The following is a 19,728-nucleotide window of genomic DNA, read 5'->3' on the forward strand; positions in this document are numbered from 1 at the left end:
CCCCCCCCCCCCCCCCCCCCCCCCCCCCGGTGGCTCACTCAGATGTGTCCTGTCGCTGCTGTGTGCTGACTGTTCCAGACAGAGCGCAGGCGAGGCTGTGGGGGTGGCTGGCGCACCAGGCGCAGGCGGCAGCTCGGGCTTGCCAGTGCCTGCCTTTTCTGGAAGCCCACACAGGCAGCTTCCGGTTGGCCCACAGGGGACACGGTTCCTGTTTGGAGGGAGCAAGGCTGTGTGCCTCTGCCATGCGGGCTGCAGAGGAAAGAGAGGGCAAGGCTTGGCTGGGGGATCCCCTGGGCAGGGCAAGCAGGGCACAGACAACCCTATGCTGTGGCCTTGAGGTGGCCACCTGTCTTTAGGCTGCAATTAATGGCATCCCTGCAGTACCCCAACTCAGTTCTGTTTGGCTCTGGAAGGTATCCTGCGATCAGCTTAATCTCTGGTCTATTTCCCTTATTGTGTACTGTCCAGATCAATGCTCAAACTACTTTGGCTTCTTGGAGCTCTCACTGACCTTCAGGGAAGGGCAGCCACTCTCTGAAAGGTGGTGTTGCTGGGTTCAGATATGCAAGTTGTGCACTGCACAACTGAGACTATGTAAAGAGACACTTTTCACATCATAGAGATTGTAGGTTTATGTATTTATTATGACAATTATCCAACAGATGGCAGTAAAGTGTCTTGAGGAAGGAAGCCTTTTTCTAATTTGTAGAAAGGCACCCTATGAGCTAATGGTTACCCACTAAAAGAACAGAGAGAAATCAGTTCAAGGGAGAATGTTATAACATTGATTAAACCACAGACCAACCCTAGAACTGTCTTGGGCAACCATTCCTGCGATCCATCACTAGGCCCTATGGGTCCCATGCTTGCTCAGGAAGGACAGTGAACTCGCTAGCCCCTCCTCCAACCTGACCTTCCCCTCTCCTCCCATCTCTGCTCCTTGTTCACTGTCTGCCAGGCGAGGAGCTGAAGGCACGATGCCTGAGGTTACAGAACTGATGTTGCCATCTTTCCCCACCTTCAGGAAACCCCAGCCCAGGCCCCCATTCTCCACTCTACTGCCCAGTCCCCCAGCATTGTGGGGCAGGGAAAGCTGGCCTTCCCTACCCACACTGGGCACAGGATATGTTCCTTCTCACCCCCTGCAGCCCGACAGAAAAAGGGCAACAGTTCCCCAGTCTTCAGAGCCTTGAGCTGCTTAAGCTAATGATTAGAGGGTGCCGTGATCACCCTGCGACCGGCAGCTGGCCACCCCTGCACCTAGCAGTTCCGCTCCCCTTCCAGGCCAGCGAGCAGAGAGTTGCCTGCCATCCCCTGCCTAGAAACAGAACAGTGCCCGAAAGCACAAGACGGCTTGGGGCAGCGGGTGACCGACGACGTACAGACTGGGGGCCGACTAGGTGTAGTTTTCTCAGGACCTGGGGCTAACAAACATTTTTACACTTTTTTAAGGGTTGTCAAGAAATTAGACAAGAACAATATCTGAGGAAAGTTGTATGAAGTTCAAATGTCCGTGTGCATAAATAGTTTATTGGCACATGGCCACGCCCATTTGCTTACGTAGTTCGACGCCGCGCGGCCTCTTCCGCTTATCCGCGGTTCCGTGTGCGCGGTTTCAGAAGGTCAGCCCGCCTCCCGCGCACAGGCTCCGCTTGCTGACCAGTGATCGGGATCGGAAGGCGCGTAGGAGCTTAACTGCGTCCCGGAGCCTGCGTCATTCTCTTCACGTGGTCATCACGCAGGCATTTGTCCTCTCCCATCGTCTCCAGCGGGGTGAGTCCAGGACGGGAGGGAATTTTGAGAGAGGGAGACCACGTTCCCACCGCTTTTATTACAGCGTATTATTGCCAGTGTAACATCATGAATTATGTTGGTAATCCCTTACTGGGCCTAATTTGGAAGTTAAACTGTATCACAGTATGTCTGTGTAGGAAAAAGCCTAGCTTCTGTAGGGTTCGGTATTCTCCAGGGTCGCAGGCATCCCTTGGGGGTCTCGGCCCTAGCCCCGCAAGTAAGGGGGGCAGGGGGGGGACTACCGTATTGCGCATGGCCGTTTTCATGATACCGCTTCAGAGTCCAGTGCCTGCAATAGAGACCAGGTGGCCTGCAAGGCCTGAAATATTTCCTATGTGGCACTTTACGGACAAAATTTGCCTATTCCTGGCATAGAGAATGAGAGGCCATGGCGCATTCTAGAAAGAGCCCTGACTTCAGAGACGAGAGCCCTGGCTTTGAGCCCCTGTTGCATTATTTAGCAGCTGTGTTTCCCCGGGCAAGCCTCCTTGCCCCCTGAGCCTCCGTTTCCCCATCTGTAAATGAGAACGTCAATAGTATCTGTCCTGCCTGTATCATGTGGCCATTGTATGGTTCAGGTGACATCAAGGACATGCAGGGGCCTCGTGAGCTGCAAGGCCTGGGTGACCGTTTAGTATTATTTGCTCTAGAAGGTCGGCCAGCCCCAGCCACCCTCTTTGAACTCTTTGCTCTCATCTGCTTTCTCCAGCCCCCCTTATTCCCTTCTGGCCTCTGGGGCAGGGATTTTTCTGGCCTGGGACCTTCCCCTCTGGCCGGTCCTTTCACCAGGAAGGCAGCCACATTTCACCTATGGGCCTTTTGCTCTCACATGGATCACCAGATCACAGGGGTGAACTCAACATATATAAACCCACTTGTGACCAGAATGGCAACTTTGTGCTCATTGAAATTCTGATCACGGGAAACTGGGAGGACTCTCATGACCACTTGGGAGGAAGGCCTGATGCACTGTGCTGACAGTCTGCCAGCCATGAGAGAATGAGGCTCTGCTTTTATCCTGTCTTGCTCTTTCAACAATATATGCACTTAATCACAGTTTAGGGTTGGCGCGGGGCCCTAGGGCTTGTTTGGAAACGGCAAATCAGATAGAATGGGGTTCTGCTTGGAGAGGAAATGTGGAAGAAGAGCAGGGAGAACAGTAATATAAGAAGCCTCATTGTCCATCTTCGGGGCCTTTTAGAGAGCAGTTTTGTGAGGTATGCCTGCCCATCCTGCTGCTGCTCTCAGCCCCTCCTCAGTGTGATGGGAGGTCATGCGGCACACGAGGGTCCTGCTTCTCACCCAGCCAACTACATGAGGACCCAGGGCCCCATCTTTCCATAGAGAGTTCTGCAGAGGTCAGAGAACAGTCCAGCCTTATTCCAGAACTGACTTTCTCCTGCATTCAGTTCGTTTGATTTTCTGACCCCATGGCTTAGGCCCCTTGTCCACCTCAGCTGGAAAGTTCTGGAAGCTCCTTCCACTCCTGTCTCCTACGTTGCCTCATTTCAGCCCTGATACCTGCTTCGCTGGACTTTCCTGGGACGGGGGTGCTATGTGTTCCCAAAGCCCTGCATGGGCTTCTGCTCCCCAGGCCTGCCTGCGTGGCCTCAGGCACCTCCCTTTCTCTGAGAGGCCCCCCTCCATCTCTTGGCTTCCCTTTCTTGTCTGCAGGCTGCCTTTCCTGGTCAGATGTCATGGAATTGCAGACTGAAAAGGACCCTTAGTGTTCTCACATTCTCTCACCTCTGGCATTTTCTTTACAGCCTCCCTGACAGATGGCTCTCCACCAATGTGCTTGTCACAAAGTGACGGCTTAGATGTCTCTAGGGATGGGAAACTCACTTCCCCCAAGGGCATCCCATGCCTTTGTTGGATAGCCCTAGCTGCTAGAAAACGTTTCTTTTGGTGAGCTAAAATATCCTTCTTTATAATTCAAGTGCTAAGTCCAATTCTGCCTTCTGGAATGAGGCAGAATGTCTGCTACTCCTTCCCCAAGGGCTCCCCAGCCCCCCTCATCCTTCCTGCTGCACCGTGCCCAGTTCTTTCTGGAGTTCTTTTGCCCTCTCTGACTGACTGATGCTCAGCAGTGGCCTTTAGGGCGTCCCCAGCCCCCACCTCATCCTGGCATCACCAGCCAAGGGGGCCCTGGGCATCTTGTCACCCTGCAGAGGGGACTTGCCTCTGTGTGAAGTAAGGCCCAGCCTGGAGCTGAGAAAGGATGTGAACCAAAATGAAGGGTTCTCAGAGGAGGAGAGGACAGCCTGCGGCCAGAGGCCTCTGCGACTTGGAAAGTGATCAGGAGCAGGGGCAGCTGGACTGGCCAAGGCCCTCCTGGTCCTTCACAGCCATGCCTTAGGATCTTCGGGGAGGGAGGGGGTGGCAGCCCCCCTGCTCGGCAAGCTCCCCTGGTATAGCCTGAATGTGGCTCCAACGTCAAGCCACTGACCTAGGCGTTCTTCTGAAGACCCTAGTCTGTCTCCCATCTCAGAGGGGTCTTCATGGGGAAGAAAGTGGGGTGGGAATCTGGGAGCTCTTTGTTTGGGGACAAGAATTGGAGGGTCTTCCCTCTCTCGTGATGGATCTCATCGAGTGAGTTTTTAGGAGAGAATTGCTCCCTCCTGGCTCAGGGTCTCAGAAGGTTAAAGATCAGCCTTCAGGGCTGCGTATATGTGGGGGGGGGACCTCTCTGGGTGCCCTGCAACATTCTGCATCAGGTCATCTCTAGATGGCAGCTGCTGGGCAGGATTCAAGATAGGGACTGGGTGAAATTGAGTTTTCGCCTTATCTCGCCCGCCTTACTCCTTTGCCCTGAGTGACCTCCCTGGGACTTTGAGCTTTAGGAAATGTGAATCAGGTTGCTTTTGGACATACTTAGTGAGACTCTAGTCTGGGCCCAGCACTGTGCTGGGGCTGTTTGGGGGGGGGGCTATACATGAGAAGGAGGTCCTGCCCCAGACTTTTTTTTATTCTTGAAGAACTTGGAAGCCTCACCTGCAGGAAACAGCAAACCGCTCGAGGCAATAGGTGATGAGCTTGGAAATCATTGACACAGATGACATGGCAGAGCAGGGATGCAGAGGAGAAAGCCCCTGGGGGCTGGGACATCAGCAAAGGCCTGAGGGGGGGGGGCAGAGGGCCTGGAACTCTGGGCCTCAATTAAAATAGTTCCCATTTATTTTTATTGAGGTATAATTGACATAAAACATTGTATTAGTTTCGGGTTTACAACATAATGATGTGGTGTGTGTATATATTGAGAAATGAGCATCACGAAAAGTCTGGTTAACATCGATCGCCATACAGAATTACACATTTTTTTCTTGTGATGAGAACTTTTACGATCTATTCTGTCAGCACCTTTCAGACAGGCAACGCAGTATTATTAACCGTAGTTGCCATGCCGTACGTTACAGGTCATGACTTATTTGTCTTATAACCGAAGTTTGTACCTTTCGACCCCCTTCACCCATTTCGTACATCCCCTCTACCCCACTCCTGGCAACCACCAGTCTGGTCTCTGTATCTGTGTTTTGTTTTGCTTTCGGGGTTGTTAGGGGTGTTTCTAGGTTTTCGTTGTTGTTCCTTGTTTTCTGGATTCCACATGATCAGTGGACTCATGCCTTCTGTCTTTCTGTGACTGGCCTATTTCAGTTAGCATAATGCCCTCAAGGTCCATCCATGTTACTGCAAACGTCAAGACTCCCTTCTTTCTTCGTGGCTGAACAATATTCCAGTGTGTGTGTGTGTGTGTGTGTGTGTGTGTGTGTGTACTTCTTTATTCTTCCATTGATGGACACTTAGGTTGTTTCCATGTCTTGGCTTTTGTAAATAATGCTGCAGTAAACACGGGGGGTACAGATACCTTTTTGAGTTAGTGAAACACCTCTAATTTTTATGAACTTCACATATCGGGCATAAGAAATCTGAACAAAATTCTCCTACATAAAAAATAAAAAGTCACTGAAAGAAGGGGAAAGGGAAGGGAAAATCGCCTCAGCCCTTGGAATTGTTAGCACCCAAACAAAGTGTAGAGGAGTCTTCCTTCCTGCACCACACAGCAACCCGTGTCCCTTGCTCCCCACTCTAAGCCAGGCTCCAGCTGGGGAGACCTGGGCAGAGCTCAGCCTGTTGTCTAGTTGACATTCAGCCCCATCCCCCCACGAGGCCATGGCCAGGGCTGAGGCATTTGGGGGTTACAGTGCATGGGGTTCCACGAATGGGGGAAAGAAAGAGGAAACAATACAGACCTTTAAGTGAGGTAACCACTGAGCACACATATTTGCTGGCACCTCTAGTCTTTGCATTGGTTATGGTCCTGACAATTTACATATAAATTTGATTTTCATTTGCAGATTGTATTTTCCCTAGTGAATTTTTACACTGTGGCTAGGTGTGGAGAACAGATTGGAGAGGGCAGAGTAGATGTGCAGTGGGCCCAGTAAGAAGCACTTCAATATCCAGGGGAGATCGGCTGGTGGTCTGGTTCAGTGTGGCATCTGGATTGGGGCTGATTCATGCATCCCAAGGCAGCGTGTTAGCAGAGGAAAACAGAAGTCCCCTCTACCGGGTTTATGCTGTGCACACCATTTAGCAATGACCGTTTGACTTTTCTTTTCAGCATTATTGAGATGTAACTGACATGTAGCAATGTGTGAGTTTAAGGTGTGCGGTGTGTTGACTTGATACACGTATATACTGGCAATGACCGTTTGGAACCAATGTCAGGCAGCTTGTTTCTTGCTGTGTTCTTGACGGCAATGGTGACACCTCGGGCTTTGCGGGAGGGAAGGGTAGGTGGTGTGGTAGCTACCTTGGGGCCTTTTTCTTCTCTCTTCAGGATCCTGATGAGCTGAGGCTTTCTCTGTCCTCATTTCTAGGTAACAAGTATGAAGTCAAGGTGTATACCGGTGATGTCATCAGTGCGGGGACCGATGCGGACGTCTTCATCAATATCTTTGGAGAGTATGGAGACACAGGTAATGGATTTGAAATCCTTTCTTCCCAAGCTGTGCCCAGTTCTGCTTCTTAGGTGGACTGATGCCCCGCCCCCATGCCTGGCAGAGGAAGGCAGCTCCAGTCTCCTCTGGTGACAGCAATTCTGCTTGTGGGGCGGTTTTTCATGGCCTTCCCTGGGCAGCAAGGTGCCCATCTTGTAAAATGTAGGTGTGTGATGTGTTTTCAGAGTAAGGTGTTCTTGGGTTTGGGGTCTATTTAAAATTGTCCTTCGTCCTAGACTATGAACAGACCCAAGCTTTGTATCACCAAAGAACTCATTGTCAGTTTATCTCCGTAAGCTCCATGGCCATCTCGCGTTATATTTAGAATGTGGCTGGGCATGGCCTGATTCAGTGCAGCGATTTGATGCAGAGTAGAATGGGGCCAGGCATAGATAATTAGACTCGTCTTCAAAGATGTAGCAAGAACTGAGGACACAAGCATGGCCGCAAGCGTTGGGAGGACATTCAGGCCAGTAGAACTGAGACAGGTGGTTCTCGCCAGCTTCTTCCAAGTTAATGAAATAATATAGGAGTCAGAAAAGCTACTGAGATATGAATTTTGGATGCAATATATTAAAGAATTCAAAATTCATTGCTGAGCTTAAGAACAAAAGAGAACTCTCCAGTGCCAGAAATGAAGAGGGAACTCAAAACCAAAGTATTAGCTGTGAATCGGTGCTGTGGCTCTTGGAAGGAGGAGCTCTCATGTTCGACAATCTACAAAATAGGTTTTCATACCAATTTGGGGTCAGAAAAATAAGATTTTGTCCTGCATGAAGCAAGATAGACAAGACTAGAACTGCATGGAAAGCCAGGAGCCCCAAAGGTTCACAGGAACATCTTCAGTGAAAAATCAGCCCAGGAAAAAGTCGTTCATCAGTACAATAACCTTATCTCTCCAAGGGCTCTAGATTAAACAGTTGTTGAGAAATTGATGCCTTCTGCTCACACTCATGTGGGCTTGATGTCTGATTTTACACTACAAGTGTGATTTGGGGACCACCCCCCTCCCCAAGCACAGAAAATTGGTTCCACGACAGTAATACCTTTGGTGCTTGCAGACGCATTAGCAAGACTGCATGAGATTCCTGAAGATAAGGTACTGGGGATGAGGACATACTCCACCACGACTAAACATCAGGATACAACAGACAATGAGAGTAAATGCTCAAAAATTTCAGATAATAGAGTAATCTGAGAAAAGCTATAGTTTAAAGATGTTTAAATGGACTACAGACATGAACAAAACAAATGAAGAAAACAAGGCACCATGAAAAGTATAGAAAACAAATATAGAAAATGCAAGTATAGTTACTGAGTATAAGCACTTAATGGATGTGCTAAACGACACAATTAGAAACCACTGAGTAGACACTTACAAACTGTAACACGGGGATGAGCACAATAACTCAGAGCAGAGACATGAAGAGTTGGAAAACACAAATGAGAGATCGTGATTCGTGGAGGACAGAATAAGTTCTGATAGATGGTGAGCAGGAATTCCAATAGAGAAGAGAATAGGTGAAAGGAGATATTTGAAAAGATAATGGCTGAAACTTTTTCAAAATTGAGCAAAGATAGGAATTTTCAGACTAAAGTAACAGAAGGAGTCACTGAGCAGGATAAAGGAAAACAAATCCACATTTAGATACATTGTGGTGAAACCAAAGGCAAAGAGAAGGATCTTGAAGGTAACCAGATTTGGCAGATTATCTTCTACTAAACCAATTAGATTGATGGCAAATTCCTATTGGCTACCTGTACAAGGTCATAAGTTCATGGAATAATAGCTCTAATGTTCTGAGCAGGAATATCTATCAGTCTAGAGTTCTGTGTCCAGCTAGGCTATCATTCCAGAGTGAGGGCAAAATGAATGACTTGCCATGCAAGCAGAGAGAAATAGGTTTACCACTCATAGGCCTATATACTTAAACAGCTGCAGAAGAATATACTTTAAGAAAAAGGAAATATACCCACAAGAAAGGTGAAGCAAGAAAGAAATTGAGCAAAAATATTGATATCGATGTAACAAAGCTGAGCAAGCATTGATTATAGTAAACAGTACTAATAGTGACTATCATCAGGGCATGAGAAAACATGGACCCAAAATGCTAGAACACAATAATCTTTAAGAAGGAAGGTAGATAATGAAAGTTAAAACATAATTAGGTTCTTGGTCACAGCTCATCCCGAAGTGATAGGAGAGTAGAGGTATCGATGAACTTTAGACTTCAGTGAGTCAAGTATGCATATTAAAATTGTAAGAGTAAACCGCCCAATAAGAAATGTATAGCTTCTAAACCAGTGGGGGGAATAAAAGGGAATAAATCCTCAACCCAATAGAAGGCAGGAAATGAGGAAACAGAAGGAAAGGAAAAGCATGGCGGGGTGCCTGGGTGGCACAGCGGTTAAGCGTCTGCCTTCGGCTCAGGGCGTGATCCCGGCGTTCTGGGATCGAGCCCCGCATCAGGCTCCTCCACTATGAGTCTGCTTCTTCCTCTCCCACTCCCCCTGCTTGTGTTCCCTCTCTCGCTGGCTGTCTCTATCTCTGTCAAATAAATAAATAAAATCTTAAAAAAAAAAAAAAAGAAAAGAAAAAGCATGGCTAATAACAAAAAATTAAATAAATGTATAAATAATCACAATAGAAATAAACTAAACTCCTCAGTTAAAGGATAGGTATTCTCATATTAAATGAAAAGAAATAAAATGCAGCTGGAACATGGGATGCAGAAGGACTGAAAATAAACAGAATGACATGGAGTATATCAGGAGCATATCAACACGGGAGAAGGGGGTGTAGCTGTATTATTATCTGTCAAATTAAACTTTAAGGCAAAAACACTCTGTTGGAAGTAAAAATATATCAGACGAAATGACAAAAGGAAGAATTAACCTGGAAGATGTGATGATTCTGAACTGGAACGAATTTTACAGCATATTCCCAAAATACGTGAAGCAAAAAGTAACAAAATTCTTGAAGAAGTTACAGTGGAAGATTTTAATAAAACACTCTCAAATAATTGGTAAATCAAATGGGTAAAAATTGAGTATGGGTGCAGAAGATTTTAACTACACATTTAATAAGCCTGATTGACTGGAACCATGTCGATTCCTACATCCAGCTGGGAGAAGACACACATTCTTCTCAAGCACAGAATGACCACGTACTAAACCGCAAAGCAAATCTGAACAAACTGAAATTAGTCAGGGAGAGGGACACAACATTCCTTGATCGTAGTCAATAAAATTCGAAGAAACTCCTACCTCTCACCCCATTTAGAAATAAAACTTAATTTTCATAAAAAATAATAATCATCTATAAAATCCAGGAGGATTTACAAATCATGAGAACCAATTTGAGAGAAGGTTTAATAAAGGTGCTGGATACAAGATTAATTTACAAATCTTAATAAAAACAACAAGCAAATGTTTAATTTAAAAATACATGACTCACGATAGCAATTATAAGGTACCTTAGAGCTTTCTGGAAAGAATATAAATATTTGTTTGAGGATATGTAAGAATATTTAAATGGAGAAATACGTTACGGAAGGTCTCAAAGTCATTAAGAAGTCAATTTTTTTCCCCAGCTTATGCTATAAATGCAGTGCCATTTTAGTCACATTTCCGAAAGGCAATATCCCGCAGCTTAAGCTGCTAATAAAATTCCCATCCATAAAGGCTAACTATTGCGAGGACTGTTTTGAATAATGAAAATAATATTAATAAGTGGGGATATTTACCCTTGCAGATATTAAAACACCACAGATCTCTAAAAACTAAACCAGTGTGGTATTGATAGAAGGAGAAACAAATAAACCAGTGAAACAGAATAGAGTCTAGAAGCACATATAGAGGCAGCATTATAAATCAGAGAGAAAGGATGAATTATTCAATTATCAGTGTGCAAACAATTGTCCTACCATAGGAGGAAAGATAAAATCAGATCTTTTTACCTTTTGCCATACGCAAAAATAACTTCCAGATGGGCTCAAGACTTAAATGTGAACACGCGACACTCTTGAGATTTTTGGAAGAAACTTGAAGAATGTCTTTTGAATTTCACCTTCAAATGGAGTTTCTTGAACACTTCACTAAAAGCACAAACAACAAAGGAAAAGATAGATAAAGTCCATGAAAACAGGAAAAACATCTGTATGATAAAAAACACCATAGACAGAGGAAAGATGGTAAAAAAAATCATCAAGTATATGAACAGAAAAAATTAGAGAAGGGAAAGGTCTAAGTGACCAACATATAAGGGTGTATAGATCTCTCTCCAAATATGCATATATATGTATATGTTTAATTTCTCCAAATAATCAAGAGAATGTAAATTAAGATCACAAAGAGATACCAGTGTATACATACTGAAATAAAATTTTAAAATAATTATGTGAATAATCACGTGGGGAATGGGACCCCTCATACATGGCGGGGGTCATGGCTGTGCGGCAGCCATTTTGGAGGGCAGTTTCGCAATACCTAACACGCTGAGGTGGGCCCACCCAGGACCCCCCGACTCTTTTTGTAGGTGTCTACTCGGAACACTTGTCACAGATGTGCAGCAGAAGGCAGGGGTGAAAGAGTCCGCGCCAAGTGCTGTTCACAGTGACAAAAAACGAGGCACGACCTACATGTCCACCGGTAGAAACATGGCAGTGCTGTCTCCGTTCTTGACTGTTCCACAGCGGCTGCACAAATGAACTCAGGTTACGCGCATCAACCAGGCGATCTGAAAAGCATAGCGTTAGCTGAAAGGAAAGTCATTTGCAGGGGGCATGTGATGATGATGATATGATGGTGAGGGGAGCCCTAGCAGCAGCCTCCATCACGAACCCAGCACTTAGCACCGGCCGGCACTTCGTGGGGACCAATTCAGTTCACTCTCACAGCGGACCCGACGCGGTGGTGCTGTTCGCATCCCTGCTGCGTGGATGACGAACCTCGGACAGAGAGAGATGCGCTGTGATGTCATTCTTGTCAATTCTAAAACATGCCAAAAAAACACAGCAGTACGTTTTCTCTATGAGGACATCCACGTGCGAGCCAAAATTCATGGAAGCGATACTGATCACTTGCGGGTGGTGTTTATTTGGGGGAGGGAGTAGGAGAGTCAGGTGGCCAGTGAGACGTTAGACCGACCTGTCATCTCTTCTTTAAAAAAGAGAAAGATCTAAGCCAATGAGGCAGAGCGTTAGCACCTGTTCTGCCTCTGAAATCTGGGGGTGGGTGTGTGGGTGTCTCAGGCTCCTTTCTGTATGTTTGCATTGTTGCAGTTCAAAATGCAGAACATTAAAGAATTGAATTCTAGAAACGAAAGCGAATGGACGGCACCCGCGTGAAGCTTAGGCAATGCTGAAAGCGTTAACAGGCCCTGTAGGCCTGGGGATATCATAACGGAGTATTGCAGAGTAGTCAGAACAGGTTAGAGTAGATTCTGATGATGCGCTTATCACCCGTGTGACTTCTGGCATGGCATCTGGCTTCTCTAAGCCCGTTTCTTCAGCCACAAGACAGGATTAATAATACCCCTCTTGGATTGTGGTGACAAATAGAAAAGAAAAAAATCTCTGTCGAACTGGCGTGTCTGATGGTAGCTGTCATCACTGTTTTCCAGAAAAGGAGGCAGGCCTAAGGAGGTCTGTTGGCTGTCAGGGGCCCAGCACAGGCCTGGACCAACTCCCACGGCAATGCTCCCGGTTCAGGACAAGAGGCTGGTACAAGCCAGGCAGGACCTCAGCTCTAAGGATGGGGGTGTACATGGGGTTACCAGGATGGACACTCCAGGCTAAGGCAGAAAGCAGAAACCCAGTTATGGGACCTGGGCTCAAGCCACACGCAGGGCAAGCTTCTTCCTTGACTGGAGGTTGGAGGGATTTACAGGGCCAGAGATCTCAGGGTAGAGCTATCCGTATTGACTTCTTAAAAATATTTCACATTGTCGTTAGAGTAGTTTCAGGTTCACAGCGAAATGGAGCGGAAGTACAGAAAGTACCTACATACCACCTGTCCCTGCGCCCCCCACCGCCCGCCTCCCACCTTGTTGACTTTGGAGACTACCCTCCAGCGGGCAGACCATTAAGCTTAGAAGCGGGTTTTTTCCTCCTCCTCCAGTCTACTTTGTAAGTTTCTTGCCCGTGTGTGTATACAGGGGAGCGTCGGCTGGAAAATGAGAAGGACAACTTTGAAAGGGGAGCTGAAGACAAGTTCATGCTCGATGCTCCGGATCTGGGGCAGCTGATGAAGATCAATGTCGGCCACAACAACAAGGGCGGGTCTGCAGGTTGGTTCCTGTCCAAGGTAGGTCCAGCGGCCTATCTGTGGTCCCCGTGGCCTGGGAGGGGGCATTCTGGCTCTTAGGAGGGCATATTTCAGCCCTAGCCTCCCTCTCTTGGTCTGTCTGTCTCCACTCTTCTGCTTAAGCCTGCTGGCCAACCATGCTGCCTGACTCCCAGCCTCCCAGACCCTGCGCATGTTACCAGCTTCTAAGAAAGCCCCAGGCTCTCACCCGAAAGTAGCCAGGGCCTGGTCGTCCTTCAAGACTCAAGCTCTCCCTGACTCTGGCCCACCAGAACCTCTCCCTCCCACGAATGCTTATAACCCTGCCTGCTTAGGGCATTCACTGGACCCTGATCATAAGCTTTCGTGTGACTTACCTCATAATCTTACCAACCCAGGAATAAGGTAGGAATCAAGATGAAAACAAAAAGGCTTCTGAGAAGCTAACGCATATCCGGTTCGAAGTGAGTGAGGAGAGCTCATGGCTCTGGCTCTTTTTTTCCTTGTCCTGATGTTGAAGTCAAGACCCCTCCGACTCTCTCTCAGCTTAATGCTCATTATAATCCCTTCTAGCGAAACTCTTGCCTGCAATTTTAAACCTACAGCAGAAGATTAGAGAGGGAAAGAATCATTGTATTAGGTAGGGCTATTGAGAACTATAATGGGGACTCAGAGAAGATATAAAAAGCCAAAAGAATATTCAAAATCCACAGAAGTCAGAGGTCACTTAGAAAATGGGCTACCAGCCCTTTGCATATATTTCCCTTCATGAGGCTATCGGTATATTTCAGCTCATTACAGGATGATAGGGAAAGGTTATTGTAGAATATATATTTGAAAAATACTTTGAGAAAGATCGTATTGCTTAAACAGAAACCGCTCAGATTTATAACAATTTGACTATAGATAATGAGGCTGGCTGATAGGTGAGGTTTCGTTAGTGCTTAACTTCATTACTTTCTTATATCAGCAGTATTTGACTGCAATTATCAGGCCGTTGAAGTGCAGTGTTACATTGCTGGGGCTTATATTTCTCATCTCACACAAAATCCAGATGTGGTCAGCTCAGGGCTGGTGCAGCTGCTTTTAGGACACCTGCTGTCTTACTCTGTCACCATCCTGGGCACTGTGGCTTTCATCCCTGCCACCCCACCCCGGTTGCCTCATGATCATGTGATGGCTGTTGACTCTCTAGCCATCTTATCTGTGTTCCAGGCAGAGCAGAAGGGAAGACCAAAGGGGAAAATGATTTTTTTTTTTTTCTGGCAAGACTTGCTTTATTTTGAGAAACACAGTGCCCTCCTTGGGCCTTCTGCCTACATTTCATTGGCCAGAAATGAGTCGTGTGGCCACCCTAGCTATAGCGGAAAGTAGGACAAGTGGCTGGCTTTCCAGTCTTTATAACAGAAGTGGGCTAAGAAGAAGGGGCTCGGGAAAAGGCTGAGTGAACATCCTCGCATGTCTGCCACACTCCTCTCCATGACTAGGCTGGACGGTCCTCGAGGGCACCGCCCCAGCTCTCAGCCTGGGATGGGGCATGAATTGGTGAAGTGAGGAGTGGCCAAGTTTCCTTTGGAAAGGAGGGGGCTTTCCTGGTTCTAAGAGTAGCCGGCCTGGTGCTGAACAGGGTTCCAGGAGGCTAAATGCTGCTTGGATTGGAGAAGAAATGGGGCAGGATTCCAGAACCCTAAGTAGCCAGTGAGCAGGCAGAAATGTGTCTTTTAGGGAGAAGGAGGGAGAGGAGGCAGGTGTGTTTTGTGACCTCAGCCAGGGTGGGGCACAGAGCGGGTACCTCTAGGCCCCGTTCCTCCCTCCTGGGAAGGAAGACAGTGTGAGTGCAGACCCAGGGTTAGTGCCCAGAGCTGCAAGGCGTACCCCAGGCCTGAGTGTGGCCTTGACAAGGTTTTGCAGTTGCATCCCCCACCCTCAGGTCAGGCTCCTTCTTGGTCACATGGGCCCACTCACCCGATGTGCCCTCCTCAGAAACTTCACGAACGAGGCGGGTTTGCACGCCAGAACAGGCCCCTTTGTTGTCTTCGTGCTCAAAGGAAAGGGCAGCTTGGCAGAGTGAGAACATGTTTTCTTCCTTTTCCTTTTTTCCCTTGAAGATGTTGTAAATCTCATTCTGTTGCCTTCTGAAATGTGATACTGAAGCCAAGGGGATTTTTGTTTCTCAGGATAATCTTTTTTTTTTTTTTTTTTTTCAGCCGGAATGCTTGCAGAATTTTTTTTCTTTATATTTATAATAAAAAGTCCAGAAGAGGGGGGCTATGTTAGTTCATTTATACCCTCATCCTCTTTCCCTCCCTCCTTTCCTCCTCTTCGTTTTGCTTTTGTTGTTAATGTCTCAGGGACATGATTAGTCCTTACTTTGATGCAAAAGATATTTATTTTTAATTTATTTATTTATAGCTCCGAAAAGAGGTCTCCTATTACGTACCAGGTTCTTGCTTGGCTGGCATCTGTCTGGCCTCTTCTTCGGGAGGACCAGTTAGCCATTTATAGGATCTCCGTTCTCTGCTTTGCAAAGCTCTCAGCTGCCCTTCGGCTCCTTCCATCCGCTGTGCTATGCCTCCTGTGAGAGCACGTCACATTCCCCCACCCAGATGTTGGTCGGCTCTTCCAAGCTATTGGGTCCATTCCTTTCTCCTGTCAATGTGCATTTTAATTCTGAATGTTTCTGCTATTTTTTTTCTTCCTATAAAAGTAATACATATTCATTGTAAAAATTTAGGAAATACAAATAAACAAAAAATGAGATAACCCTGAACCACCATGATTTCACCAGCTGGAGATAACCAGTGTGCATATCTTGGTACATATCGTCCAGCTATTTTTCTGTGAATTAATATACATATATCTTTTTGTTTAATGGGGTCATCGTAAACACTGTGTTTTACAAGATGCTTTGTTTCCACTCTGAGACAGAGCATGCAGATGTCCCCAGGTTGTTTAAATAGAATGACGTGAAGGTTTTCGACGTAAGTTTTTAACGAGTGCTCTAGTATGCGCGATATACCGTGACTTATTAAACCGATCTTGTGTTGAACACCCTTTTCCTCAGCATCACTGATACAGTGAAGAGCGCACTGACACGCATCCTCGTAGCTTATCTTTACGCACATCTAGGATTACTTCCCACGATAAATTCCCAGGAGTTGGTTACAGGACTCACAGGATGGTGAGAACCTTGATGGATTTGCTGCTTTTTGGTTTTCTTGGTACCTTTCCTCATTTAACCTAGTTCCCTTTTAATATCACCTTTTGCCTTTCCCGTGCAGCCCCTGCTATCCTTAAAGATGTTTAGTCCTATTTCATAAAGACCGAATCTTGTATTCCACGAAGCATGCCCTGCTTTCCTGAGTCCTTGCACTGTATGTACCCTGCGTGAGGCCCTTGGCGGAGTTCTGCTCTTCTTCTTTGGAATGATGTTTCCACCTTCCCTCCTGCCCTCCCCTCTCCCTTCTTCCTTCTTTCCTTTTTCTTTTCTTATTTGCTAGTCAGACACTATTTTGAACCAGAAGGCCAAGCAGTCTACTTTCAGTGTGAGATTGGTTATTCTCTTTGCGGCTGTATCATGTGCCGGGGTGAGTTCAGGGCCCCACTTGCCCGCTCCCTCCCCTCCTCCCCTGTAGTACCAAGGCCTGTGTCCCTCTCCAAGGTTCGCTGCCTTCTGAAAAACTCCTAACAGCCTATTCCTATACCTTAAGCCAAACCGAAATGCTTCGTGGGGATAAGACAGAAAACTAACTCAAGCACTTTGTCGGCCAGTGTGCCTGGATTTACTAGCGATTTTCCCAAGGAAGGGAGGAAGGAAGGCTTTAGGTCCCAGGCAGGGTGGGTGCAAGCTGGAAGCCAGAGGCAGGGGGAAAGCACTCTGACTATGCCGTGGGCAGCCAGCTCTAGCATCCTGCCTCCCCTGCCTCGCTTGTACCTCATACCGCCCCTCCACAGTTCACTCCGACTGGCCTGCTGGCCCTCAGCTCCCCAGGGATGCCAGGTAAAGAGGCTGTTGAACTGACCATGTTTCCAGATTTGACACTTGCACAGTAAGTGCTCCTGGTCCTCGAAGTTGCCAGGCTGGTTGCCTTGGACTTCACATGACAGCCGCTCCTTTGCTATTTACATTGAAGGGCTTGGCGGGATAAATCCGATGTAATTAACCCCTTCATAGGTAGTCTCCCTTCTAGTCAGCTGCCCACGTGTGCCGTTTTCAACCCAGGTGGATGGGCCTCGGGGTGACCCACACACCCCTTCCCCCCTGCCTCTCCCTCTCCCGAAGTTGGGGGGCTTGCATCTTCCCCTCCCCCAGCTCTTGTCCCCACCCATGGCTTGGGCCCCCACGTCTTGTTAGTCCACAATTTTGATCAACCCAAATAGTCAGTGCAGTTCAAAGACCACTTAGGAAGAGCAACAGTCCCAAGGCGGAACATCACGCACCAGTGGGTCCTGTCCTTGGTCCACCTGCTGCAGTAAAGAGACTGGCCCAAGGCCCTGCAGCTCTTCAGTGGCAGGCCTGGTACGTACCCCAGGTCCTCTGGACCCCCAGTCTGGATTCCCTCCATGAGGTCACATGTTAGACGGTCCAGATGAGGAGATCGCCTGCCGCGTGCGGCCGGGAGTATCAGCGCAGCCTGCGGCACCGGCTCTGGTAGGACGAGGAGACAGAGGCTCATGGAATTGATTTCAGGGACGTCAAGAAGCTCTGTGTGTCCTTCTTTTACTCACCAGCCAACAAACATGTACGCGACTACCAACTGCAGCTGTTGTGGCAAACATTGTTCTCCTTAAAAGAGCAAGACAAGTCCCTAAAATGAGTGTAGCTGCCATACCCTTATATCCCAAACTTTCAGGGAGAGCCCAGCTTTCAAACATGCTGTTGTGGGAGTCCCACAAGTAGGTTCGTGTCGATCAGACCAGATTTCCCGGTTTGAAGACCAGAAAGCAGAATTACCATGACTTTAATGCAAAACAGGAGGAGATAAAAGTCTTGAGTCAGGTACAAACGAAGATGGTGGGGGTGAGCTGTGTCTCACAGGCCATCAGGGGGCCACGGGAGCTGGGCCATGAAGATGGGTAGGGTTCTGCCAGGAGGGGCAGGGAGAAGGAGCTGGAGGGAAGGACAGGGAGATTGATAGCTCCAGGCCAGAGCACAGGGCTCAGAGGACTGAGAAGGGGGAACTAATATTAGGGAGGTAGGTGTGGGCAGGACCTCTGCAGATCCTGATCGTAATAAGCCATCAGAGGTCTTTATTGATGGAGGTGGTGATGAGGGGGTGGGTGTACAGGTGGGCTCAGAGGAGAGGAAGTGCAGAGGAAGAAGAAATGTTAGGGTGTCCCCATTCAACTGTTTACAGTTATGTGTATTATGTGATGGAGTTTTTCAGTGTGATGACGGAGACCTGGAGCCTGTGGGGAAGGATAGCCTCGTGACAGGGAGAAGATCTCGCCTTCCTTTGGTGGGCCTCAGTTTCCCCCATAGAACATGCTCTCGCTTTTCCAGGAACCCAGGTCTTCCCTGCTAACTCCTAGATGCTGAGATTTATTGTAAAGTTGGTTCATAAGCTCCAAAAGTCTTCCTCCTTTTTTTAATTTTCCCTCCTGTGTCAAAACTTACCTGTCCTTTGCCCTAGGATCTTAGAACTCTAAAAAGAAGCCACAGTTCTACAGAGGCGATGGGAATGTGGCGATGGCTGCTTGAGGGCCCCTTTTACTGGATAACCTAGACACGTTTTTAAAGGGAAGATTGAAAACTCCTTGAAGGCAGAGGCGTGTTTGACGTGCATTGCCTGTTCTCGTGGCTGGTACACAGCGGTTCCTTCTGTGGCCCCTTCAGATCGTGTGGATCGTGGGCACCTTGGCACGTGGGTGGGAGGGAGGAGACCCTCTTCCTCCTCACATTGCTCTGTGTGGGGGGGAGGGCTCACTTCTGCACAGAACGGGCCTCTGTTCCAATCAGCTTACATGAAATCGGTGGAAGTTGTTCCAGTATAGGGCGGGGAGAGCTGCTGTGGGTCACAGTTGACACTCCAGGGTGACCTAAACGCTGCTGACTCCAGGCTCCGCTCCCTGTGCTCATGCACGTGTGTTTACCCTGGCGGGGGCGGGGGGGGGCAGGTGGGGATGAATGCCCCGAGGCCCTGGATCATTGGGTGCGTATGTGAACTGTGGTAGAGAACAGGGAAGCGGTGACCCCTGCTTGGCGGCTCCCCCTTTTCCTCCTCTCCTCTGGGATAGTGGAATCTTCTTGACTTTTCCCATTGGCTGGTCTTGCCGCTGAAGACAGTGGGTTCCAGCATGGACAGGCCTCGCCTCCCTGGGGCCTTGTGACCCCAGCTTTCCCTCTCGCCTCTGAGAAGGCGAGCCTGCCTGTGGGCCTGTCTTCTGATGGAAGGTATTCCCCCAGGAGATAATGGTTCTTGTTTTTTATTTGGTCATTGCTTCTGTCTGAGTGTCTGTCTCTCTCTCATACTCTCTCTCTCTGTCTGTCTCTCCAGGCGTGTGCTTCTCTCAGTCACGGGGAGGGTGTTTCTATCTCCCCAGTTGTCTTCTGCAATGGTTTCTGCCGTAACAACGGAATCTGTGAAGCAGCGGTCTGGTGGGAACACTAGCATTTCATTCTGTTAGCACAAACCATTCCTGAGATGTC

The 19,728-nt window shown here is 47.9% G+C and overlaps 1 protein-coding gene across 2 annotated transcripts in view; it reads left to right on the forward strand.

Moving 5' to 3' along the window:
* The window catches only part of LOXHD1 (lipoxygenase homology PLAT domains 1), a 157,611-nt gene that overhangs the window by 30,369 nt on the left and 107,514 nt on the right, over positions 1 to 19,728 (forward strand). For both annotated transcript variants that reach the window (XM_040632549.1, XM_008691614.2), the window contains exons 5-6: positions 6,675 to 6,773; positions 12,952 to 13,100. In XM_040632549.1, the coding sequence (XP_040488483.1) occupies positions 6,675 to 6,773; positions 12,952 to 13,100 (248 nt within the window). The remainder of the gene's footprint in view (positions 1 to 6,674; positions 6,774 to 12,951; positions 13,101 to 19,728) is intronic.

Source organism: Ursus maritimus, unplaced genomic scaffold (genome assembly GCF_017311325.1).
Source record: "Ursus maritimus isolate PB19 unplaced genomic scaffold, ASM1731132v1 scaffold_18, whole genome shotgun sequence".
Classification (NCBI taxonomy): Eukaryota; Metazoa; Chordata; class Mammalia; order Carnivora; family Ursidae; genus Ursus; species Ursus maritimus.